Genomic DNA, 26,183 nt, shown 5'->3' on the forward strand with positions numbered 1-26,183 from the left:
ACAAGATGAGATCATTACAGCTTATTTGTTTCACCTACGCTGTAAAAACACCGACATGATATATCTTGATCCGGCAGAGGTACTTGCTATAGATCGCTTCAAGTCCATCAGAGGCTTATTTTCAAAAATCGACTTAGATAATATCAAGTACGTGCTTATACCATACAACGACGGCGGCACACATTGGATTTTGACAGTTGTGGATGTGAAAAGTGGATCGATCATTGTACTCGACCCCATGACAACCGACTACAATCCTAATCTAAAATCCCATAGCGATGCGGTATCAGTGGCAATGAAAATTCTCCAAAAGAAATTTTGGAAAAACGTAACCAACATATCCATCAAAACAGAAGAACATGTGATGCAGAAAGATGCACGCAGCTGTGGTTTATACTGCTGCTTTAACGCGTCAAAGATAATGTCAGGTAAGTGTTTCATTTATAGGACTTGTCTAAGCGAAATTAAGAAATGAAGACGTATAATTTAAATACCTTCGAAAGTTTTGTTAATAAAATTTTATGACTTTCGTTAAGGTGGCAAGCTAACTGACAAATGCGATCCAATGGGCTTTAGAAGACATATATATAAGACGATTGTCGGAAATTGTATTCCATCAGCACGTACATGGAAGAATATTCAGAAAGAACATTCAATGTGTCGGGTGCATTTGTATTCATATTTATGAGTACACAAGCAATCAATTGTCGTAATGAGTTCGAATTTTTATGATTCCTCTTCTGGATTTCAGGCATGTCTAAAAAAACCCAAAGACAACGAAATTGACTGGGTGCAATGTACACGATGTCCGCAATAGTATCATTGCAAATGCGCTTCGTTTACGGCGGAACAAGCCGATTTAGCAGTCAACTTCCGTTGCTGATGACATTTATCTGTTATTTCTAGTTATTTCTAGGGACCTTACACTATTTTTAATTTTTTTAAATGTTTTTTAGATCATCATCATTTTGTTGCTTAACTGGAAATAAATCAAAATAAAATAAAGTGATCTACCAACTATCTAGTTAAACTTTTTAAAACACAAGATAACACAAAATGCTTTGTTGTTTTTATATCTAAACCTATGGGAGTGCGGTGAAAAGAGAGATTCGTCTTATTATTATAAGAAGAAAAAATTAACTTTATTGTAAAATGTCCCAATTCCTTTTTTTTCTGTTTTTCTTACTACGCGCTACGCACGCATTTGTTTAAGGCCCCTAAAGCGCATCTGGCCAAGCCTACGGTGCGCGTGCGTCCAAAAAAAAATTTAAAAAAAAATGGGGCAATGACTGCCTTTCCGTTAATTCTGCCCGCTAAAGTTCCGCCATTGTTAGTCGCATAAATTAACGAATGACACGTTCGCATAATTGGGCCATATATTGGCCAATTATTTCAAAAACACAATAAACCCTGGGGACGATGGTGCTGCTCTACTATATTTTAAAACTACATAAAAAAGTAAAATAATTATTTTTAACATGTAAATATATTTAACGTCTAAAAATAAATGTTAACATTTTTTGCTAGCGACATTTCTGTAACGCTCGTTTGTAGTGATTTTTAACACGTACGACGCCACTATGTTTGTCTCGAACGTTCACCTCTTTCCCGCTTAAAGTATAATACGTCAGCTCGATGTTATTGGATCGTTTTGTTTTGCTATCTTTTTTCGGCACTCCTGCGCTTTGCTTTAATTTTTGCCAGTTGCGACGAAGGTTGATCACTTCGATATTGATTCCTGAGAAGGAAAGCATTGTGAAATTGATTTTGTCAATTTCATCTTTATTTTGTTGTATTCTAGCGTTAATATATATGCATATAGGCCATTCCAAAAATAGCAACACTCAAACCCGCCATTTGTTACTAAGCGTATTTCTTACCTGGTTGATTAAAGGAAATGTTTTGAATTGGTTTTGTTTTGAATTGTTTTATTGATTGTGTGGAGGCTTGACGTGTTTTTCCTTTATTTGCGATTTGTCTCATGTCGTCCGGTGATCTTTGTTGGTATTGTGCAGGCGCAGAATTGCTCTTTAGTTTGTTAGTAGCGGGCTTGCTAAGAGTCGCACAAACTGGCGGTAGAGAACAGATGTCTTTCTTGCCTTGTTTGGGAGCTAAAAGCAAAAACATCGTCTAAATAACTTAAATTTTTAATTTTTAAAATATGACGAAGTAAGAACGATAATTAGACCATCCTTATTCAAGGTATTGCGCAGGCGCGGGATTGTTCTTTATTTTGTAAAAAGAAAAATCGAGGAATTGACCATTAAAATTGTCAAAAAAATCTTTTAGTAACTTTTGTTGTTAAAAACTCACAAAAGGTGTACTGAATTGACGATTTTCAATGTAACTATTAGGCAAGATTCGTGATTTTAAAAGAAAAAGCCTAATGGTACCTCAACGAGAACAATCATTCGCGAGAATTATTGCGAAATTGTGCCAAAATTACATTAGCCACCGTTCGTGAAACATCTTGTTATTCGCGAAATTCGTAAAAATAGGAAAAATTTACCATCCTCCTAACATGTATTCTTGAAGAAAAACTAGTGCTATGGAAACACAAAATAGCAAATGCGATACATTTTTATCTACTTTGTCACAACGGGCGAATTCCTGTGGGATTTAGAAGGACGGGCGATCCCGTTGATTTTTCAATAGGTTAACGAAATTAACAAAAAATTTTTGCATTTTTTCCATCTCACCATCCTGGATAGTTAACCTCCTCCTTCTCTTACCTGGATCTTTTGATTTCCTCTTTATGAGTGAAGAACTTGTCACAACAGTTGTTTTGTTTGTTCTATTTGAAGTCAATCTGTATCCAGTGTCCACTCCCTCCTCCTGTGACGCTTTGGGTCGTGCAACTGTAACGAAAATTATTAATACAGTTGTTTTGATTATTTAGTTTTGGCACAAGCCATAACTCACTTTTTCTTTTCTGATAAGTTGGTTCTTCTACTAGATACGGCCAGGTTTTAAATGTCATCGCATTTTATAAACTGTTTTAACTACTCAAAATGTCAATTTTTATGAATCACGATTCTCAGACGAAAAGATGTGATTCTTATAAAGCAGTTCATAGTGTGCGAAAATGCACATCACACCAGAAGAAAAGTCGCCTGCATTAAAACCTTACCGGCGAAAGCAATTTTTGTAACAACTGGTTCCGGTTGATATTTATTTGGTAAAAGTCCGGTTATAAGTTGTTTACGAGGTTTTTCTGACTTTTTGCGTTCTTCCCAATACTTGGATAAAATAGTTTCCGCGTTAGCTCCAACTTGATTTGATTCAGCAACTTTCTCTTCTGCACAAACTTCATCATCAGTAGGAAGTTTTGTCTTACGAGTGTGCAGTAACTTCTGGATGGCTTGCGGTTCCGGCACTTTCGCCATCCATCTCTCACGTTGAAGAACTATAAACGGAATTACGCATTTCATTTACTCGTCTTATTCAGACTGCAAAGTTGTTTATAAAAAGAAACGTCTTGAGGACGAGTTGAAAATTGCTATCAACCAATCTGAATGCTTTGTTAGTTACCTCTTTGCGTGTATGGTTGGTAAATAACTTTCTTGTTGATGGATAAATTATATTTTGGAACATCGTTTGCCAGCTCATTAGCCACTACTTCGTTACTTTTGCCATCAGGAATTCCACGAGGCGATTTCTAAAATATACATTTATTAAGAAAAACGTTCTGGAAATTATTTTGTAGATTTTTAATTGTAAATTCTTACTCGTTTCAACAACACAACGGTACCACAAACACTTTTATTATCCGCTAATTAGAGGTGCCACCTGGTTAAAGAGTTCTTCATCGGGTTTTAACAGTGTTTTCGCAGCAGTGCAATCAATTTTTGGCCATTAATAGACACTTTTGTTTTATTTTATTTCTGTTCTTTAATGTCCCCAGGTTTTTTGAAAATAATAAAAAAGTGTGAAATTTTCAAAGAAATGCTGAAAATCAGTAAGTGCTATAACATGACGCATCAACTGAACTTCTGAAGCTCAAATGAGTTAAAATTTTACACGCATCCAATGCTAATTTAATGAATTTAAAAATAAGAAAAAAATAGCGTAAATCGAAAGTTTTATAAAGCATGACACCACGGGAAGTGTCGATTAGAGAAGCGAAGTGAGCCTAGTTAACAAGGCTTTCTCCGAGGATATCAAAATTTTCACCTTAACTATTTACCAGTGGTAAGAAAAATTATGAAATACCCCCTGGCTACCGTTAATTAGATAGTCGGCTGTAGTCAATATACTTATGTTTTTAAGACACGTTGAAATAGATCTTGGTGACGAAGTTAGCAGTAATAGAAAGTATATACATTATATGCTGCATCCTCTGAACTCATCCATGGGTGTCTAATGATGTCCATCAAGGTCGCTCTGCGTGTCGCCTCTGGTGTAAGTATTTTACAGACCAAGTCTTGACAAGCTGAAAATTGTAAAATGTGTCACAATTTTTATCACACTTTTATCACATAATCAGTCAATTTTGTTCTCAAGATTTTTCGTCCCTTTATCGGAAAACTTAGACAAAAATTGCCTTGGATACATGATTAATCGCTTCTTATCAGTTCACAGACAGCAAGCAATCTCCTTCCTAGGGCTTCTTTTTCGTTTTCTGAATACATACATGCTGGGCGGTTAAAGTTTGAATTTTGATTGGCTCCTCAATGTCGCGAGTTAAAGGGCGAGTTGCTTTAGGGCGAGTTACGTAACAGCCATTAGCCAATTTAAAATGGCAGAAGATTTGTTATGCTGCTGTGTAGTTGAATTTTGAGTGTTTATTACACAAATGCAAAAAAAAATTATTGCGCCCCGCCGAAGTGCCGCACATTTAGTGGACCGCGGGTATATAGTGCTTGTTTTGTGTACGGAGAAGTTTTTTTCTTACTCTCAACTTCGTGGGGGACTTCGGCTCAAACATCCAACCTAGGTTTGATATAACACAACCTGTGTGTTTGGTACCATCAAGACAAAAAAACACTGATCGAGCAAAACTTATCTTGTCTCGGTTTCCTTGTTGTCTCTGAAGATTTGACTGCCATAAAAAATGTTAATCGAGATTCTTTTGTTATGTTAACTTGAAGATTTGTAATATGGTCTCGTTTAATGTGAATTTATCTTAAAGAAAAGATTTGTTTTTGTTTGTCCACGTTGTTGCCAAACTTGTTAACAGTAAGTAAGTAGAAGGATTACTTATATCTTATATGAAATTAAACTCAGAACGGTTTATGACGTTGATCCAAAGGCCGCAATTTATAAATGTATCACAATTTAAAGTCAATCAAGAACAGAACATTCCGTGTATAGCCATGACTAAAACTGCTTACATTTAGTTGGTCTTCCCTTCCCGAATTGCCTGGCTTGTCGTAATAGCTTTACTGATGTAGCTAGGGAGCTAAATAATTATTTTTGCATTTTATTAGGTAATAGTCGTAAAACTACTCTTACTTGTACTACAGCTATCAAGCTAGAACTGCACAAAATAGTGCTTTCATTAGAGTCTCTTTTTTTTAGAAGTCGCCAGCAACAAAAAAAATTTATACCTGCCCTGTGTAATTTTATCAATGAGGGTGCTGATAAGCCACATACACCGTAAAATGTACAAGCGTTTTGGGTGAGTAAAATAACTTCTAAAGGAACCTTTGTGAGGCTACTATCAGGTATATATATGAAAAGATATTTGCTGAATCATGAAAAAAATATTGTTTTTCATTGCACGGAACAGTCAAGTTGAACTGATAAATTAACAATAACACAACATAGTTAGTCGTTGGAGTACAACTAGACACTACCCACAGTATGTTACAGATTTCTTTTTTTTTCATGTTTTTTTCTTGAAATTATAATATGATGTTGTTGATTTATCAAATCTAACAAATTTATTAATTGAGTATCTACCCTTTTTTGTATCAACTTGTTGAATTCAATTCGAAAACAATGACCAATCAATTTCCTCGATAATAAACAATCAAATTTGTATAATTCAGTAAATCGATTTTGACAAAATAAGTCCTGCGTTGTCCACAGGTTTGAAAATCTTGTATCGCCTGCTTAATATTTTACTTGTTTAACAATGATATCAAAACCAGCTTGACTAAATTTATATACATATTTATATAGTATACCTTTTGTGCATCACATGGCATTGATTTGTATCTTTTTAATAAATTCTCACTTCAAATCAAAAAGGGAGACAATAATTAAACAACCTAGTATTAATTCAGTTCCTGGTAAAATTGTATTCTTCTTTCTCAATTTTAAAATATACTATCTTTTTCAGATCACCTGTTATCAAGCCATGCACCATCAGCATTTTCGAAAAATCTTCAACGAGAGAAATTTTAAAGGATTTTATTGGTAACTTAACTGAGTAATAATTCATTGAAATTGAACTTGTTCAGAAATTATTATATATATTCGAATCATGAAGTTCATACATAGCAATCCTGCATCCTGGAATTTTCAGAATTTTTCAGATCGAGATCAGTTATAAAAATATCCAGTTAAAGTTTTAACTATTGTTTTAGAATGTATACTATATATATGTAAAAAAATTATTTTTTACTTTTTATTTATTAAGTTGTATTTTACGTTGATTGCAATAATAATTGAGAATTAGGATACTTATGATGTGTTTATATACCCCATTGTTCTCCGTTTTCAAAGTCTATTTCAAATTTCAGAATCTTTCAGGCTAATGACGGAAATCTTCAAGTCGCAGGTCTTTTTATTTAAAATATTTCCTCTATGCTTATAAGCCTCTATGCAATTCCGTACTGCATTTCTGTTATCATATTCGTTATCACGTAGAACTAAAATTTTTGGCGGAAATTGTTTCAGCAGAATAGCTTTCGGACACAATTTGTTATTTCAGCACAAGAATTTTCGGAGATTTATTAAGTCAAAAATGTATGCGTAAGTCTTTTGAACGAATTTTAACCAAAATTTAAAAGCAATGATTACGTGAAATTACACAACAAGAAGGCTAGAGGCGTTTAAAGTGTACATATATTTAATCAAGATCTAACTTTATAGATAGAGCCTTAGTCAAATGTGAAAATAACGAAAATAATAAGTTCTAACACTGCAGTTTTTGATTTCTGCCGACCGCTACGCGTGGCGGAATCTTTAAAATCGCTCTGAGGGATACAGAGAGAGACAGCGCAGCTAGGATGGATACACGAGGTTGTGATATTTAGGCATTAGGCTAAAATATTTGCGCGGACCCTGTCATTGTTATTACCTGAAAAGACAATAGGAAAGCTTCGTTTTGTTTACAACTAATAAGAGTACAGATTGTAAATAATCTGATCTTCACGATTTTCTAGTAATCTACGTTCTTTGGTCAAAGCTTTGGACTATGACCAAAAGCACTTTGAATTCTGGTTGTGCGCATCGTGTCCTTCGCCTGTGCCTGTGGGGAATTTTTTTTAGGGTTGGCTTGCTGGTGAGAACTCCAGAGTAGTATATATTATAGTATACTTGATATAAGGTAAGAATTATTGTATTGTGATTAGCTAGCTGGTGTCTTTTAGCTGATCTGCACATGCCTTTTGTCTAATCACCAAGCCAGCTAACTTTAGAATAGTTAAAGCTAGCTAGCTACCAGAAAAGCAAATTTTTAGTTGGGTTAATAGTCAGCCAACTGGACATTAGTTTTTACAAGGTTTTTAATTAACTATTAACTATTTCCGTAACTTTAAGATTTTTTATCTGAAAGCTTGGGCACTTTGTTGAACTTGCTTTGTAAATTTCCTAACCAACCAGCAGAAACATTTACAAAATATTTTTTCACGCTTCGATTGGATAAAATTATACTTGAATTTTGTAAAATCACCTTTCCCTGCTACAGTTGACCCCACTATATAGTAGCTAGCTGCCTAGACATGTTTCATTGTGACACAATGGTGTTTATATTTCCATACCCCAAACACAAATTGACAGGCTAAAAAATGTAGGCAATAAAGCCATAGACTATTTTTTTTAACGTTATTTCTAAGATTTGCGCATAGCTCACTTATATATATATACTATGTTTTAACAGTTTTTACATCTATATTATAAATTAAACATATATGTTTTTCCGTAAGCTGAAAATCCAGACCACATTATATACGTTTAGCCTTTCTAGTACACGACGTCGTCGACACTGCAATTGGCTCAGGCAAATGCCCAGGTGTTAACAAAAATTTCTCGATTTACGCTGGCATGTATTCGCCAACATGGTTTGTATTGCAGGTGGATGTGACTTAATTTACATACATAAGTTTTGTTCTCATTTTCTTATAAATTTCTCTTTATATGTTACTGCGATTTGTGTATGGGAGCATACAATCAAAAACAAAATATAAATTGGCCACATGAAACCGAGTTTTCCAGCTTAGAGCTCAGGCAAAGGGTAGTTCATGTTGGGAGTTTTTTGCCAACAAGAAATAAATGAAATTAGAAAGGCTGATGTTTGAACACCTTCATAGACTATATATAAGAACAAAATTATGAGTGTACAACGCTAAAAAAGCATAAAAAGTAAAAAGTTATTATAAAAAAGCTGACCCTATTAAAATTAAAGCAGGTTTAAATTTGGAAGAAAATAGGTTTTTTCGTCGTCTGTCTGGTGATATTACACTGAAATTGTGTTCCACCAAAGTTGTACAAATTTTTAAAGAAGTATAATCAAATATTTTCACAATTAATAATAATTTTTGTATTAGTCTTTCTTACATGTGTTGTGAACACTGTAAATAAAATCATGTATATATACTTTACCTGTCTCGTATATACGTTTTCTGTCCTGATGGTTTTAAAATTGGATGAAGGGATAAATGAGGGATAAATATGTGGTGTATGGACAATTGTATCATTGTTCCTCTTTTTCTAAATGTTTTTTCTTTTTTAGATAAGCCCTTATCAAAACATCCACTGTCGGCATTTTCAAATTGAGCGAGAGAGTTAGAGTAACGCCTAAATACTGAAACATTCAGAAGTTCATTGTTACATAAAAGAATTTGTATGTATCAAAAAATGTCCACAATTTTCTAGATCAATTTCAAAGACATCAATTAAAGCTTTTATTTTTTTAGAGAATACTTATGTAAAATATTTTATTTTTTTATTTATAGACATTCTTTTTTATAAGAACATGAATATGGTAAAAAGCCCTTGCAATGTTTTTAACGTTTTTGAAATGCAGCCTATAAATATTCTTGGGATGTAATTTAATTTACTATAAATTACGAATAAGCGCCTGGGCAGGGAGCTTATTTAATTTCACCTATTAAAAGGAGCGCTTAATTGGCAGAGAGGACAAATATGTAGTAGTGCTTATTCAGCAGGGGGAGGTTATTCTGTAATTTATGGTATTAACCTAATTTGATGATAATTGCTACAAAGTGTAGCACTTGGATTTTTTATATTTTTATTAAAAAAATTTGTAGTCAAGCTTCGCAAAGCCTTAAAATAATCTTAACATCTTCTTAAATTTTGAGACTTATGTTCTTATAGTGGAACCTCTAATAGCGGCCACTTTGGGGGACCCAGCTTAGTGGCCATTGTATTAGAGGTGACCGATGTATGGAGGTTTTATATGAATATCCTTTTTTTATCAAAAAGTCTGGTCGTGGGGGGGGGGGGGGGGGGGGTCAAAGAATGATTCATGATTAAAAAGTTGTTCAAATCATCTACAATAGATAAGGCTGCCTGACTTGGCTTTATTTTTAACTCTGGTCGTTTAATATCAAAATCATCCTCAACTTCTCGTGGTGTTTCTATTCTGATTCGAACGTTCGAAGAAACATGTTGTAAAATACTTGTAAAATACTTTCTTGATACAAACATATTGAAGAACTGGTTTACTTCATATCACTGCTGCTACTGTTTGAGCAAAGAAGAAATGATGCTTAAACAAATGACTGACAATATCGACGAACCTTTGCCGAGCGTCATTGACGAAGCAAATTATTTTCCTTCAATTCGTATGCAAGGGGTTACCACGCATATATGAACATCTGGAATCCATTTGCTGGGGAAATATTGGTTTGTACGCGAAAAACTGATAATCCTCATGATACTTAGGATGTTTCCATCATGCGTAATTCATATGTTGTAGGGCATGCTCCTCTGGGTTTGAGCAAGGCTTTTTCAAACTTCCTCTTACTGCCTGGATCTACCATATTATGTACTGTTACTAGAAAGAAAGTAAACCGTGGGGCTGGTTTAGGACTTGAAATACCCGTAACATCAAGCAAGGACGCAGTAAACACAAAGACGTCTTAAAGACGTGTTTTCTCGTCTCTAGCTCGTTCGGACGTCTCTCGCCCAGAAAAAGACGTCTTAAAGGCGTCTTTATAAGACGAGTCAAATCTCGTTTAAAGGAAACGTCTTAAGGACGTCTTTATTTGGTCTCCGTTAGACCAGTTATATCTCGTTCTAAAGAAACGTCTCAAAGACGTCTTTATTTGGTCTCTGTAAGACCAGTAAAATCTCGTTAGAAAGAAACGTCTCAAAGACGTCTTCATTTGGTCTCTGTAAGACCAGTAAAATCTCGTTGGAAATAAACGTCTCAAAGACGTCTTTATTTGGTCTTTGTAAGACAAGTATAATCTCGTTCGAAATGAATGTCATCATTTCTTTTCGTTTTAAAGATAATTTCACAAGAAACAAATAACTATGTTATTTCTTTACCCATTCGCAATAATTGGCGTAGAAATAAACGTTTTTGATATTTCAGAATTTTTTATACAGAGGTAGCCAAAAATTCGAATTACATTTGTCCAAAAAAGGATACATTTTACAATGAAAACAGCGTTCGAAAGACCGCATAGAATAAATTTGTAAAGAACATCGCTCTATTTCAACAAATGTTGCATTTGACGTTTACTTTTGAACAAAAAAGAATACACCTTATGCCGATTTCAAAGCGTTCGGTAAAATATACACTTGCGAACTGCGCGGCCTGGGCCCTAGATAGTTTTGGTAGGTAAACAAACGAAATCGTGGGCGAGCTAGTGCATGTCGCATGCTAATCTTTCCTTTACTCTTTGAATTTGAAATTGTATTTTACATTATCTTAACATGTGAAGACATTGTGCTGTTAGTGGTTGCTCTAATGGTGATTACAAACTTAACAAATGGAAAAATCTCACTCTTGTATGAATCAATCATGTGAACGTGATCCCCTTTCAGGGAAAGTAATAACTATTAGGTAGCTAAGTTTATGAATTATAGTCGTGTCGCTTGTTCCTGTAAACATAAACTATGTTTTTACATATGTAGGTTGTTTCCATTTCCAACCGAGAAAAAGGAAAAGGAATCGAGGGGAAAATGGTTACAGCTAATTAATCGATTGGACAGTGCTACTAACAACGCTGGGTTCCAGGCAAACAGTCAAGAGTTTGTTCGGATCATTTCATTGATGGATACCCAACAAAAGAAAACCCCTTTCCATCTGAAAGATTGGGATACCTATCAGCAGGAAAAGTTAAAAACTTAGTTGGCAGTAAAAGACGTGTTTTAACGAAACAGGCTCTTCCACCCAAAAGATCAAAGGGAAAGAAAGCTATTGATGCTGCATCGTCATCATCACAACACATCGTAGCTACGAATGATATACAAGCATCTGAATTACCATTAGTAAATGATAGTGAACTGCCCATTGATAATTATGATGATGCAGCCACTGTAAATGATATTTTGATGGGGAAAATGCATATCAATCTTCAGCATACGATGATACATCTCTTGCAGCATTTACTTCCTATTCAATTTTTATATTTTTCGTTATGTTAGTAAGCATTGCAAAATTTAGTTTAAGTATTTTGTTTTATCATCACTGTGCAAAATATAACAATCACAAAGATATTATAATAAAAACTTCGTAATCAACAATAAAGTGAAATACTTAAACAACAAAACCAAAAAGTTGGAAAAAGATTGTACGTGTAATGCTCCAAGCTATTTAATTACATCAAACTAAATGTCCGGCGAAAGTGGAGAGGGGCTTCTGTCAAGACAGCTATTGTTCGTAAATATAAAAAATCACCAAAAAAATTGGACCACAGTCAAAGTTGTCTGCAAGAGAAGAATTTTTAATGTGTCTAGTAAAAATTAGGCTCTCAAATGTTGACAAAAGACGTAAAGAAAACAAATGAAGTAGCGAAACTACGCATATTAGTCGAACAAGTAATACAACGTTTTAAAACATTTCATATCATTGGAAGAGAAATGACTATCAACCTTACTCATCATATTGATGACCTTATTATAATATGTGCTGCCCTAACAAACTTACAACTTCCAATATATAAAACATAGTTTTTTAAGTGTGTGTATTATTGTATAGGTTATATACTTGTGATGTTTCGGCACCATTCACAAATCCATTGATCGAAATTGCTAGGGTCTACCCCACGAGGAATTTCTGCACATGTGAAGTGATAACAAAGTGGGCATTTATCACACCATACACTAAAATCTTCATATTTCGTTGGTTTTGTAGATAGCGGTTTATCCTCAGAGAACAAAAACACCATGCATGTTATCTGCACCAAAGTTTAACAAGTTTAAAAACAAAGAAAAAACAAAGTAAGCCCAGCGTAAATATCTTTTGTTCTGAGGACAAAACAAAGTACAGTGAAACCTCCATACATCAGTCATCGGTTACCTCCTGATAAGCGGCCAGAAAAGAAATTCCCTGCTGAATTCATGGTCAAACTCTTATAAAAAACCCTCCATACATCGGTCACCTCCAATCAAGGGCCAAACGGGCACTTTCTATTGTCCCAATTTCTAATTTCACCTCTATTAACGTCTTTAAGAAACGTAAAAAAGACGTTTTTTTGCGACGTGTTAAAGGCGTTTTAAAGACGTTTTTGAGACGTTCCCGTAGGTACCAAAACGTCTTAAAGACGTTTTTATTTAGTCTCTTTCAAACTTTATACTGCCAAGGCAGGCCTGCTGCAAATAAATTTTAGCCTATGCGTATTAGAATTTTAGTAATTTTAATTCTGATGGAGGTGTGACAAACCAAAACAAGGAACAAGGGTTAAGAAAACGATGATGAAGAATTTAATAGAAAATTTATATTTATATCATTTATATAAATAAACAGTTTAATAAGAATAAAATAATATCACATACAAGCTTTTGTATAAGCAACAACAACGAAAACAAAATCATTACTTTCGGAAACTTTTCTTGTTCTAAAAGATAAATGTTCAATGAGCAACAGATCAGCAACAATCAAGCATTTGAAGCTGTTTTGCTTATAAAAAAACCGTGCATGTATAACACAAAATATATGGTATTTGCAGCAACCGAGACTTTGAGCAATCATCTGAAGATGAAGTAGTCATTGTGAAGGAAGTTAAACGGTAGATAATTCTATTTTTTAACATATTGTTTTTCTTTTTTTACTTTTTAATGCTTCAAAAGTTAGTGTACGTATTGTTATATTTTGATTTTTGTGTTTAGTGAAGACAAAAAGACACAGATAAAGATGATAAAATAACTGAAACGGTTGGAACGAAAAATATTTCATTTTAAGTTCTTAAAATTAAACATTTTTAAATTGACATTAGGCCTGAATATTCCTGGTCTAGGTACACTTTTTTATAACAACAATTTTATTAGAACAATGAGGCTGAAAATTGTTAAAAACAAGATAAGAACAATAGCAAGGCTGAATTTTTTGTGATTTGCTCTTTTTCTCTAAAAACACAACAAACATGGAGAAATATTTTTTAAGTTATAAATTTTCACAGAATCAATTGTTTCGATTTTACGAAACTAACTTCTTAGAATAAAAATGGTCAAAATTTAAGAACAGAATAAGAACACTTCAAGCCGAAGCCAAATTTCCTGGTTCTTATAAAAAACAGTGCACAACTAAAACATTTAAATTAAGTTTACAGTAACCCTTATATTTCTAGGAAAGATGCTTACGATGGAATTGGTGAGATTGATAAGGCTGATGTCATCTTTAATATGCTGTTAAACAAGCCTCATAAATTTGAATTAACGAAGAAACCTTCAGCTGAAAGACAAGATAACTGCATGTGCACATTGAACGCCGATAAGATATCTATAGCCTCAGCAAGAGCAGATGATAATGGGGCTTATACCAAACGAGGGAATGCATCCAGATGTTATTATGTAAACGGTGATATATGCAAAATAACTCATAAAGATGATCTTAATAGGAAAGTTTACATTAATGTGAGGGACACGTCACCAGCTACTGCTAAGCCAGTCTATATAAGGAAGTATGTCGATGAAGAAAATGTTTATTGTTTAACTCGGCATTACCGTTACAGCAAATCTAACAACTTTTCCAATATGATCGCTACAGTGAGATGTGTGAAGAATAGTGTCCCACCTAACAAATATTACTTGTACTTGAATCGTTGGATTTGTGATCAGAATGAAATATTCAATATCGAACGACATGGTAACGCTACCAAATCCCATGCAAATGCCTATTACAAGACCGTCCTAGCCAAGGTACCAAGTATGCTTGCTGACGGTGTTGCACCTGATGAGGTTTACGTGAAGGTAGGCCAACAGAACTGTACAGCATCATCTGTAAGTGAAATGCTGAATACTCCCAAAGTTGTTCACAATGCTAAACATCAAATGCAACGAAAGGAAAAGACTCGACGCGTTAACCGAAGCAGAGAGTTTGATCGACTTACTTCACAATGGATCTATTGTTCGTTATGTACGTTTCACTGGGGAATGCTATATGTCATTCAATTATATACCTTTCATGTTTCATGACCTGTACAGATTTTGTTGTCTGGGTAACTCTGCGTTGGTCATACATTTAAAGTGGCAGACAAATTGTGGCTCACTGATTCATCATACACGAATGATTGATGGCAGTGGCAAACATCCAACATTCCCAGATACATTTTTCAACATTTATTATGTTAAAAAAATTTTACTGTCAACTCCTACTATGTACTTTATGTTTATTTTAGTTTATTGATGATAATAAAATATTGTTTTTAGGCCCGAGTCAGTGGCAATTCGAGAAGAATCAAAATTCCTATCGAAGTTTCGTTGGTGAGATTGTGATTGCAGAACCAATAAAGAATCAATATAAAGAAAGTAGGACATGATTTGGACCACGCAATCGCCAACGGTGTAAATGACATCTTGCATAATACAGGCCATTTATGGTGCACGCAACACCTCCAACAAGCAGATGCAACAAAATTGAAAAGTATGGGAACCAATCAAAAAACGTTGGAAGAATTAGGCAGATATATATGGTATGCAAATAAACACCCTAGAATGCAAAGGGCTTGCAGATGCCGACGATGAAGAGGATTTTGACATCAAGTTGACAAGTTTGAAATTTATTTGGGACGACATTATGCCTGGTTTTCACTTCTGGTTTCAAAAAACACAGAACAGATATATTTAAGCAATGTTTAGTTATGTCTGCACGAGAAAAACTTCAAATTGATGGACGGTTTTACAGCAACAGCTTAGAACTAAAGCATAGGCTGCTGAAAAAAAAACTTAGCGACCTATCAAGCACCGATATTAAACGTGTGAGTGACAATCTGACAAAATGGGTTAAGAAAAACTACTTGGAAGAAGTAGAAAAGGCCTTGTATGGACAAGGGAATTATAGACTAGCACCCGGATGCCAGCATTTTTTTGTTGAACCAACAACATGGCTCCCTTGGGGCCCAAATAGACGAAAACAGCATTTCGATGCATTTATGGCGTTCATCCCTTCTTCGTATGACAAGTATACTAAGCCATTTGACGCTGGTTTAAAGAAGACTCTTGGTTAAAAACGAAGAGTTCGTCATCCGGAACCTGATATATTCCAAAGTCAAAGCCATGCTACTGTAAGTCCGCTGAAATTAAAGAAAAATGACACCCAGTGGCAAGTAAAAAAAAGTTATCCACCATTGATATATTTGATCCAACGCGAGTGCAATCAAAAATGTATACGTTGGTACATAAAATAGATAAAAGTGACAGCGTGAAGCGTTGTGAGGAATGCAAGCTGGTATTTACACAGACAGATGTCATAGCTGTTAAAACAACTGCAATCAGACAGTACACAAACAAGGAAGGAAAATTGAAGAAAAGTAGTGGCAATGTATACTTACATTACCTCCACACCTGCTTGAAAGGACACGACCAGAAGTTCCAGTTTAACGCTATTTTGGTACAGAATAAGACAAAAGAGTTGCTGTCCGATGAACAAATTGCTAAACTCTCGTCCACAGATTGCGTATTTGAAGACTTGTAAACAAACGTTTTAACTTTTTCATTGTATTTTATGCAGGGATTTTTTACTCGGTTTGACTTTTTACGTTTTCATTCTAAAAAGCTATTACCGACTTTCATACAGCGCAGTCTGCGCACGAGTAACGCGCTTGTAGGGACAAATTTTTGCCTGCTTTTTGTTTGACTCGATAGCCCAGTCAAGTTTCTCAGTCAATTATTTGTGTCATACGGAAAAAGGCAGTATGTGTAACGTTCTGTTGTTTCTTTCCTAATTCCTTGCATTTTATACTAACGTTTAACTTTTGAATAACGTGTTGATACGGTGCTGCTAGTCCTCTCTGTGGCATATATTAACTTTATTAAAACGCTTCAAGTAAGAACAAGTTACAGTTATTCACTTTTACAAAGTTTAAAGTTGGATGATGGTACAAAGGGTATTTTTATCTATGTGGCTGCAAAGCAGTGCGCATGGACTAAAGCACTTGTTAAAAAATACATGACACATCTTATCCTTATAATCAAACTTCATGGTATAAATTAAATATAGCTAGATGACTGAAACCACCAGGACAGAGAACCAGGACAACAAAACATGAATTAGAGCTAGCTAATTGTTGCACAAGTAGAAGAAAAGGATAATCCAATATCCAACTAAAAGAATCAAGATATGGATAATCATCAAAGACCATTGTCAAATTTGGACGAAAGGTTATTAAAAATGCCACGGCTGCATGTCGCTTATATTGGCCTAATTACGTGATTATCTAAAAGCGAATATTTAACTCCATTGACTACATAACTCTATGGTTTAGCATCTCGTAAAATAACTTTGTTGTGATTGAATGGGAAGTCATCGGATGAAAAGCAATTAGTAGAAACATTCAAACATCCATTAGCTACTATAATTTTGTTGTTTCGTTGCAGACAAAGACATGGAATAAAGACACAATTTCAGATAATGTATAAGGAAATGAGACAGATTTATAGTCAATTCCGTTGGGTTTAAAATTTAAATCTTAAAAGTTTTTTAAATTTTTAATTTAACTTTTTCTGGCTAACTGTTTTATTTTTTATGAGGAAAAATTTTTTGTGGGTGCAGGTAATCTTTAAAAGAAGTGATTTTTACAGAAAGAAATTTTCATGATTTTTTTTCTTTAGTTTACAAGTTCACAACAAATTTTAAGAGTCAGACATGTATTTACAAATTGTTCGCTGAAATAAATTCTTGTGAATAAGTATAAAGAGAACATTTTCTTATATTCATGTAATTTTGCTATGATTTCTTTCCAACCTTATTCCATCTCTGTCAAAAAAGTTTGACCTACCATCCCCCTTTTAATACTAGATTTCTAACCAATTTATATAAACAATATTAAATTTTGGCTAATCTGGCAATTTTAGAGTTTATTGCGAGAATTATTTTTTTATATGTCTGGTATAGCTAAATATAACAAAAGTAGTTACAGTGTTGTTTTCCTTGCCTTGTGCACTGGCCAGACCAACTAAAGCTAACTGGTTTAAACTACACCTACCTTTCGTCAGCTAAGCTAGCTAGTAGGTAGCTAACTGCACAACTTCACTTGCTTTGTTTTGAAATATAGTGGTAGTAATTATTGGAGACAATACTTTATACAGATAAAAATAAAAATGAACAATGCGGTGCCAACAATAACATTTCTTTCTGGTTCAACACGTTGGACACTTGGCTTTTATTAGCTAGGCTAACCACTTGTCTCGAGATTTCGCCTAAGGGGCTGTTTATGGAGGCGGGCTGGCTAGGCAAACGGGGTGGCTCACTTGCCAAGCTAGCTTTTGACTTTGACTTATATGAAAAAAAAACTACTTCGGTTAGGCGAGCTGGTTCTGAAAAATGAAAACATTAAAATAATGTAGAAAAAAAAAAGATTAATTTATTGTCTAAAAAACCCTTTTAGACAAAAAATTATTCGCGTAAAGTTACTAAATATGATAGCAGAAAAAAATTATAATAATTATTATTTATAGTCTTTAGCCCGTGGAAAATCCACGGGTTCGCCCGTCCTTTTTATACCGCATATTGCGTGCTTCTCGCTATTGCACAGCTAAGCTACCATTTTGCGTGACAGACAGACGGACGGACGGACGGACAGACGTATACGGGCATTATAATATAGATTTCTATTATAAAAATTTAATTTACGTTCAAATACACTATGAATTATTCAATAAATTATTCCTCATCTGTTGAGTTCGTTGCATCAAAGCTTCACTCATTCTCACTCCTTCTTTTTAAAAGTGAAACTATTCAGCATGATAATTCTGCACAAGTTGCTAAATTTAGAGCCACATGGAGAATGGGAACTTTTAAAGGGGCTACGAACCTGTTAAAATACTCACATCCCGTATATCCCGCGCACATATTAAAAATCCGGCAAACGCGTTTTGCGCAATGAAAATACCAGCGCACTTTGCTCACTGGTTCAATATTTTTTGTCGAAAAGTATATTACAAAGAAATATTTCAGGCATGACCCAGGCTGGAGAAGAAAAAAATTCTAGATACATCTATATGTTCCAGTCTGTAAAATACATACATGCCAGAAAAATAGCCAGTTTTGTTTTTCGCCGCCATCAGCTCAACTTTCGTGTAAGCCACTAAAGTCGAAAATCAACAGCCGTTCCGTAACCCCTTTAAAGTCAGGACGTTAGGTAGCCAACTCATTACCGTGCAACTCTTTAAACCCCCATCTAAAAACGGGGTTAATTGATAACATGGAGTAGCCCAATGGACAGAAAAAATGTCAAGAAAGCCAAATCAAATTTGTCCTGATGAGTTAAAAGTTGCACGTGTTACAGCTATTTTTAAGGCAGGTGATGAGTGTGATGTTACTAACTACAAGTCCTACCATGCTTTTCGAAGATTATAGAGCGTATAATATATATAATATTCTTCTTTATAGTAAACAATTTGGTTTCCAAAAAAACAACTCTACAGACCACGCAGTGTTACAATTGACAAGTGAAATATCCGACAACTTTATTAAAAACACGTTTACGCTAGGAGTTTTTATTGATCTCTCAAAAACATTTGATACAGTAAATCATGACATCTTACTTTACAAACTAGAATCATACGGCATACGAGACAATAATCTAAACTGGTTCAGGGTTTACGTAACAAACAGAAAACAGTTTCAATGAATTTACTGATTTGAAACTTGTGGTGTAACGCAAGGCTCCATTCTTGGCCCGCTCTGCTTTATATTAACAATTTACACTATTCTTCCAAAATACTTAATTTTATTTTTTTTGCTGATGATAGCAACCTATTTTATCCCCACAATGACATAAAAATTCTTTTTACTATTTTCAACCTAGATCTAGGAAAGGTAGAAGGGTGGTTTAAAGCTAACAAACTTTCCCTAAATGTTAAAAAAACAAAATACACTATTTTTTCTAAACCATATAAAATTGACAATCTACCTCTCAAACTCCCAGATTTAAAAATAAACAGCATTAACATTAGGAGAGAAAACACAATAAAATTTTTAGGAGTACTCAGACGAAATGTTGTCCTGGAAGTCTTTTATTCATGTAATAGAGAATAAAGTAGCAAGAAATATCGGGTTACTTTATAAAGCTAAACCATATCTAAACCTCCATTGTTTACGCAATTTATATTTTTCCTTCATACCTAACGTATTGTAATATCGCATGGGCAAGTATAAATAGCAGTAAATTACAAAATTTACAGTAAACAAAAACATGCATGTAGAATATTTTTTGGTGTAGACAGATACAGCTCTGCCAAACCACAGCTTCACAAGATTGATGTACTAAATATATTCTAATTACACATCCATCAAGTGTTGTTGTTCATGATCAAAAGTAAACTTAGACTACTGCCAAATATATTTTCTAAACGATTTTCATCTATTCAACATAGATATAATACCAGGTACGTCAGGAGTAACTATTCCAAAAACTTTTTTAAAGTCTAGTTCTTTTTCAATCCGACATAGAGGACCCCCAGCTGTGGAATTTATTGACCGAGGATATGAAAATGTTAGGAACATATAATACGTTTAAACATGTGACTAAGTCACCAATTCGTGACAATAATATTAATTTAAGCAAATATTTTTAGTAGGGATCAAAATATTGTTGTTTGTATGTGAGAGTGTGTAGGAAATAGTAATTACTTAGGACGTCTTATTTATATAAACATATATTTTAAATAATAATTTAAATGTACAATAACATTTGTTAGCATATAATACTTAACAACTATGGTCTTGGTGATAAGGCTCAATGCTTTTTACTTGCTCCTGCCATTTTATTGTGAATATTTATCGCAAATGTAACTTTTTAATATAGGCGAAAATATCTATTTATCTGTCAAAAAAACCTAGCTGTTAAAGAATCTCCCAGTGAGCCAAAAGTTGAAAGTTGGAAAATAACACCAAATTCAAGAAAAAATTATCGTTCCATATATATTTCTAACAAAAAAATTATGTACAAATATCTAATAAATGCCAGCCAATAGAAATTAATAAGCTTAAAGGCCGATATACACAGAAGAATAATTAGAAGAATAACTTGAGTATATTAATATTTTTCCATTATTTCCCCGTGTATCTTGTAGAAGAATAAAAATTCTTGAATATCTTTTCGATATTCTTTGAATAAAAAACAAGCTGAATATAAAGGCCGATACACACAAAAGAGTATTCACAAAAAATATTCACTTTTTAAATATCTACATTATAATACCCGTATACGTCTGTCTGTCAGTCTGTCTGTCTGTCTGTCTGTCACGCAAAATGGTAGCTTAGCTGCGCATTAGCGAGAAGCACGCAATGCGGTATAAAAAGGACGGGCGAACCCGTGGATTTTCCAAGGGCTAACGACTAGTTCTTTTAATATTCTTCTAATATTTTTTTGGTAAATACACGTAAAAATATTAAAAGAATATTGTAACACCTGCCTACTAATTTCATATTCTTTCGTTATTTCTCAAACATATACACGGAAGATTATTACAGTCAGAGTGCAACTATGGATAACTTCGAGGAAGAAGCTACTCTTCTTATTTCTATCATTGCTACTTGCAATAGCGTTATTAAAAATAGTAAATGAAAAAAGCCTCGTTAAAAGCGCACAGTTTGGGTTAAAAAATGGTTAAAAAAAGATAGTGGTGCTCATCATGGCTTAATTGCTCAAAGATTTTGAAATTTTTCGACGTTATTTAAGAATGAATACAGCAGTTTTTGAGATAAGCATATTTCAAACTTTTCTTTGCAACCTCGAATCCATATTCCTCTATGTTCCATTATGGGTATGCATGTTGTTGGCAACCTCAAACCCAGGGCTGTATAGCTCTTGGAGGACCGTGGGAACGAGGTTACATCGTGGGTTTCAAGGATGTACATCCCTGCAGGGGGTAAAATGAGATAAAATCGCTATGCTATAACTCTATTATGCTATAAGTGACAGACATTTTCACCCTCTTCTGGAAATTTTTAAAAAATTAGCTATTATTCTTCGTTTCTTGGCTACTGCCGAGTCGCATGAAAGCCTAATGTTTCAATTTCGGATCCATAAAACAACTAGTTCGCAGTCCGTACCTGTTGTTTGTGCAGGGTTGCTTCTATATCAAAATCTGACATTTGTATATTTTGAATAAAAGAAAAATCATCAGCTTTTGTAGGATTACAGTTCTCACACCAATATTCTTGTTTGCATGTTGCATTTAAAACTGAAGCATTTTAGTAATGATTTTCCTAGACAACTAGTCTCATGACAATAACTTTTAACTGATTCGTCCATCATTGATGTCAAATTTGTTGTAGTATAACATGGCTTTAAATTGTGCACCATTTCTCCCTTCATGCCTAATTTCTTGTACATAATTTTCTAGTTTTGATGATGGAGAAATATGAATGAGGTTAGTGAGTCGAGGGACATTACCACCCATACCAAGAGCAGTTGTTACAAATATTACTCTTTTACTCATTACTCTTTTTCGGAAGTTTGAGAATTTCAATTCATGCAAAATATCTCCTTCATTTATGAAGTGGTTTTGATGCATGATATTGAGCATATAATTTAGATCTTGGAGGACTGATCTCATTTTTACAGAAGGGATTTTTCATGACCATATCCACAATATTTTAAACCCTCGCCATATGCTTGTTTCTACCCTCGCCATGTCCCTTGGGTAAAAACTGGGCAAGCAAGACAAACAACTCTTTCAAAAATACCCACTGTGGTTTTTTGACAATTTAGTAGTAAAGCTACTTCTTTCGCGCAGCCACATATCAAAGAGCCAAAAATAAGCCCTGGGGATGAGATTGTACAGACAGCCAAGACGAAAGCGAAAATTCGACTAGATTAATTCTGCAGTCTTACAAATGCAGCCCCGTTATGACTAAAATTAAAATTAAAATTGTCCAACCTCGCTTTCAGAGCTTGTTAGATTTTTCTTATACTGGGACGGAATCTGACCAAAGCCAAGGGATGAGGTTGAATTTTGTACATACCTGCGGTTACCTGGACACGAGTTGAAAATCTTGGTTTTGTTTTTGTTTGTTTAATGAGAGTTCTAATGTCTCTGTCGTTATAAGGAAGCCTTCCGTTGATCATAGCGAAGAGAATTATACCTCTAGATAATTAAACAAAAGTTAAAAGTTAAAAAAAGTTAACCGTTTTTTAATACCAAAAAGTAAGGTGGTCGATTTGCAGAAGTGACTGAGTTTCTATTTTTAAACTTCAAAAAAAAGAATAATTCCTAGAGGCTGCTAAGACTTTTACTTGAAGTGTTACACAGGTAACGCTTTAAATAAAAGTACGTGTACAAGGTTGTCAACCTCGTCCTCTTCTAAGATATTCTAAGATATTCTGACAGTAAGGTTTCGTAAATACCCTTGGTCCTAGCTGATAATAATCACCTCCATTTTGGGTGAATCGTGAAGTGGTGAGCGGAAAGTAAAAATGGATGCCGGAGAACCAAGTGGAAGTTGTTTGGAAATGTTTTGTGTTGTTGTTCTGTCAGCATTTTTACACTCATTGAAATAACCATGATTAACCATGAGTTGTACCAGTTACTTACATGCTCCATATGTCAGCAATTTTTCCATCATATTTTTCGGCTTGTAGTATTTCAGGAGCTGCATAAGCATAACTACCGCAAAAGGTTTCCAGCATTTTTACTTTGTTAGTAGGAAATCTGGTCGCGAATCCAAAATCTGCGTGAAAAAAAAAATTATGAATGATTATTGAATTGCCCCAAGTATCAAGTATCATCTTCGACTATGTGCGCAGTGCCAAAAAGATGGTAGCTCAATGGTGTACATAGAGCCGTTAGTTTGTTCATGGTTTAATATTCCTTTTGCCACAGTTTATTTTACTCGTGCCCCACTTTTGCCCCTTCTATGTCACAGTATCCGATCTGCTTTTAGCTTGTTCAAAGCTCGCTCATTTTCGTACTTAGATTTTTTAAATATTTTTATATATATATTTTTTTACATATGCGTTTCCAAAATTGATAGGCAACACCGTCCTTTTGACATAAATATAAATTTGTCAGACGAAAGAGCTATTGAGCTCTACACGTTGTTTGACGAAGTTGACATTTGTGTATGACCATACACGTTTGTCGAAAAAATTTATTAAAAAAAAAGACAATGGAGAGACGTTTTTTGGAAACTTTCTAAAGACACAAAAGGCCATGTTACCTGATAGCTTAATAATTTCTTCATCATCATCAATAAGAATGTTTTCACATTTTAAATCCCTAAAAAGAGAAAAAAGAATTTGAGTTGTGAAGCAATGTAGCATTCCAAGTGAGTGAGTGGAGTGAGTTGAGTGAGTTGAGTGAGTTGAGTGAGTTGAGTGAGTTGAGTGAGTTGAGTGAGTTGAGTGAGTTGAGTGAGTTGAGTGAGTTGAGTGAGTTGAGTGAGTTGAGTGAGTGGAGTGAGTTGAGTGAGTTGAGTGAGTTGAGTGAGTTGAGTGAGTTGAGTGAGTGGAGTGAGTTGAGTGAGTGGAGTGAGTGGAGTGAGTGGAGTGAGTTGAGTGAGTTGAGTGAGTGGAGTGAGTGGAGTGAGTGGAGTGAGTGGAGTGAGTGGAGTGAGTGGAGTGAGTGGAGTGAGTGGAGTGAGTGGAGTGAGTGGAGTGAGTGGAGTGAGTGGAGTGAGTGGAGTGAGTGGAGTGAGTGGAGTGAGTGGAGTGAGTGGAGTGAGTGGAGTGAGTGGAGTGAGTGGAGTGAGTGGAGTGAGTGGAGTGAGTGGAGTGAGTGGAGTGAGTGGAGTGAGTGGAGTGAGTGGAGTGAGTGGAGTGAGTGGAGTGAGTGGAGTGAGTGGAGTGAGTGGAGTGAGTGGAGTGAGTGGAGTGAGTGGAGTGAGTGGAGTGAGTGGAGTGAGTGGAGTGAGTGGAGTGAGTGGAGTGAGTGGAGTGAGTGGAGTGAGTGGAGTGAGTGGAGTGAGTGGAGTGAGTGGAGTGAGTGGAGTGAGTGGAGTGAGTGGAGTGAGTGGAGTGAGTGGAGTGAGTGGAGTGAGTGGAGTGAGTGGAGTGAGTGGAGTGAGTGGAGTGAGTGGAGTGAGTGGAGTGAGTGGAGTGAGTGGAGTGAGTGGAGTGAGTGGAGTGAGTGGAGTGAGTGGAGTGAGTGGAGTGAGTGGAGTGAGTGGAGTGAGTGGAGTGAGTGGAGTGAGTGGAGTGAGTGGAGTGAGTGGAGTGAGTGGAGTGAGTGGAGTGAGTGGAGTGAGTGGAGTGAGTGGAGTGAGTGGAGTGAATATAATTACCTGTGTGTGACGTTGCGTCGATGACAATGTTGAACTCCCGCTATGAGCTGCTTAAAAAATATCTTGGCTTTCGTTTCCCCTATTCCTGGTGATTTACCTGACCTTGTGTTAATGTATTCAAGTAAGTCTCCTTTGGACGCATATTCCATTACTAAATAAACACGGTTTTCTGTTCGAAATGTTTCGTACAACTGGATCTAAAAGAAACAGGTAAGTTGGTTTGGAATGTCGGAAAAACGAGGACACGTCCGGCCTTGTTCTTAATTAAATTATTCATAACGTAATTGAAAGTACTGATTATAGTTTTAAATGCTTTCAGGAGCATTTTTTATGTCAAATAAATTTACACTTACTAAACAGCTTATATTAGAAATACTGATGAGGGGTTCGGTTTCACAAAGTACTTACAACATGCGGGAAGCGGTATGTAGCATGTAACGTCTCAATTTCTCTTGGCATAAACTTATTAATGTACTCGTTTGGTGCGCTCTTTCTCGAAATTATTTTGATAGCTACCTGAAAAAATGTTACAAATATGAATTACATCTCTGTCTGCAATACCAAGCATTTAAATCTCATCTTATGATCTAAGGGAATAGGATATAGTCAACCATTTCAAGACATTTTTTTGTCCTAACGCTAGGAAAATTTTATTTGTTTGGTTCAATGGAATTTTTCTTTTCGTTCGAAGGTAAAAACCATCTCAACATATTAACACAACCACTATTTTGGCTCAAAATTTCAACCAATCAAATAGACATGACCAAACCAACTTCGTTTATTCGTATTATACACTACCTTATCATTATCTAGATGTAAACTCAAAAGAACACAAAATCTGCAAATACTAGCTTAAACTTCTCGATAGCAAATATAACTAACTACCTTATTTGTGCCTTTCTCCTTCAGTTCATCTGCTAACCTTTTATCCTTTTCAAGTTTTGAGTTGTTAACATAAGCAAGTTTGACTTTTGCATATGCACCACTACCCAAGCAATTCTTTGTTAACTTGTACCCCCTTCGCTCGCAATCGTACTCTTCTGTTGTTTTTAACGGTTTTTCTGACGATGCGTCAGTATATTTTGGAATACTAGATGATCGCTTATCTGGCATGTTGTCGACGTTGTTTTTTTACAGGATTACTCTGCTGTTC

The 26,183-nt window shown here is 34.9% G+C and overlaps 2 protein-coding genes and 1 long non-coding RNA gene across 3 annotated transcripts; 2 read left to right on the forward strand and 1 right to left on the reverse strand.

Moving 5' to 3' along the window:
- Nucleotides 1-5: 5 nt before the first annotated feature.
- Nucleotides 6-535, forward strand: LOC130623179 (uncharacterized). Its single transcript, XM_057438664.1, has 2 exons — nucleotides 6-428; nucleotides 504-535. The coding sequence occupies exons 1-2, from the start codon at nucleotides 56-58 to the stop codon at nucleotides 533-535; spliced, it is 405 nt and encodes a 134-aa protein (XP_057294647.1). The 5' UTR covers nucleotides 6-55.
- On the forward strand, nucleotides 534-1,020 carry LOC130624318 (uncharacterized). The gene is made up of 2 exons (XR_008981199.1): nucleotides 534-664; nucleotides 752-1,020. It is a non-coding gene; the product is annotated as an uncharacterized LOC130624318 (long non-coding RNA).
- Nucleotides 1,021-1,523: 503 nt separating this feature from the next.
- On the reverse strand, nucleotides 1,524-26,183 carry LOC130623180 (serine/threonine-protein kinase MARK2-like). Its single transcript, XM_057438665.1, has 12 exons — nucleotides 25,916-26,183; nucleotides 25,439-25,546; nucleotides 25,031-25,227; nucleotides 23,969-24,027; nucleotides 23,344-23,479; nucleotides 22,775-22,896; nucleotides 4,323-4,432; nucleotides 3,532-3,658; nucleotides 3,131-3,406; nucleotides 2,733-2,858; nucleotides 1,881-2,111; nucleotides 1,524-1,780 (listed from the first exon to the last, which is right to left on the reverse strand). Exons 1-12 carry the CDS (start codon nucleotides 26,141-26,143, stop codon nucleotides 1,524-1,526), a joined length of 1,977 nt encoding a protein of 658 aa, XP_057294648.1. The 5' UTR covers nucleotides 26,144-26,183.

Source organism: Hydractinia symbiolongicarpus, chromosome 13 (assembly GCF_029227915.1).
Source record: "Hydractinia symbiolongicarpus strain clone_291-10 chromosome 13, HSymV2.1, whole genome shotgun sequence".
Classification (NCBI taxonomy): Eukaryota; Metazoa; Cnidaria; class Hydrozoa; order Anthoathecata; family Hydractiniidae; genus Hydractinia; species Hydractinia symbiolongicarpus.

Coding starts and splice junctions, on each gene's coding strand:
- LOC130623180 (XM_057438665.1), bottom strand. CDS start 26,143: ATGCCAGATAAGCGATCATCTAGTATTCCAAAATATACTGACGCATCG. Junction 3,659..4,322: donor CAGAGGATGCAGCATATAAT/GTATATACTTTC, acceptor TGTATATTTTAG/AAATCGCCTCGTGGAATTCC. Junction 2,112..2,732: donor GAGGAAATCAAAAGATCCAG/GTAAGAGAAGGA, acceptor TTTTGCTTTTAG/CTCCCAAACAAGGCAAGAAA.
- LOC130623179 (XM_057438664.1), top strand. CDS start 56: ATGATATATCTTGATCCGGCAGAGGTACTTGCTATAGATCGCTTCAAG. Junction 429..503: donor CGCGTCAAAGATAATGTCAG/GTAAGTGTTTCA, acceptor TACCTTCGAAAG/TTTTGTTAATAAAATTTTAT.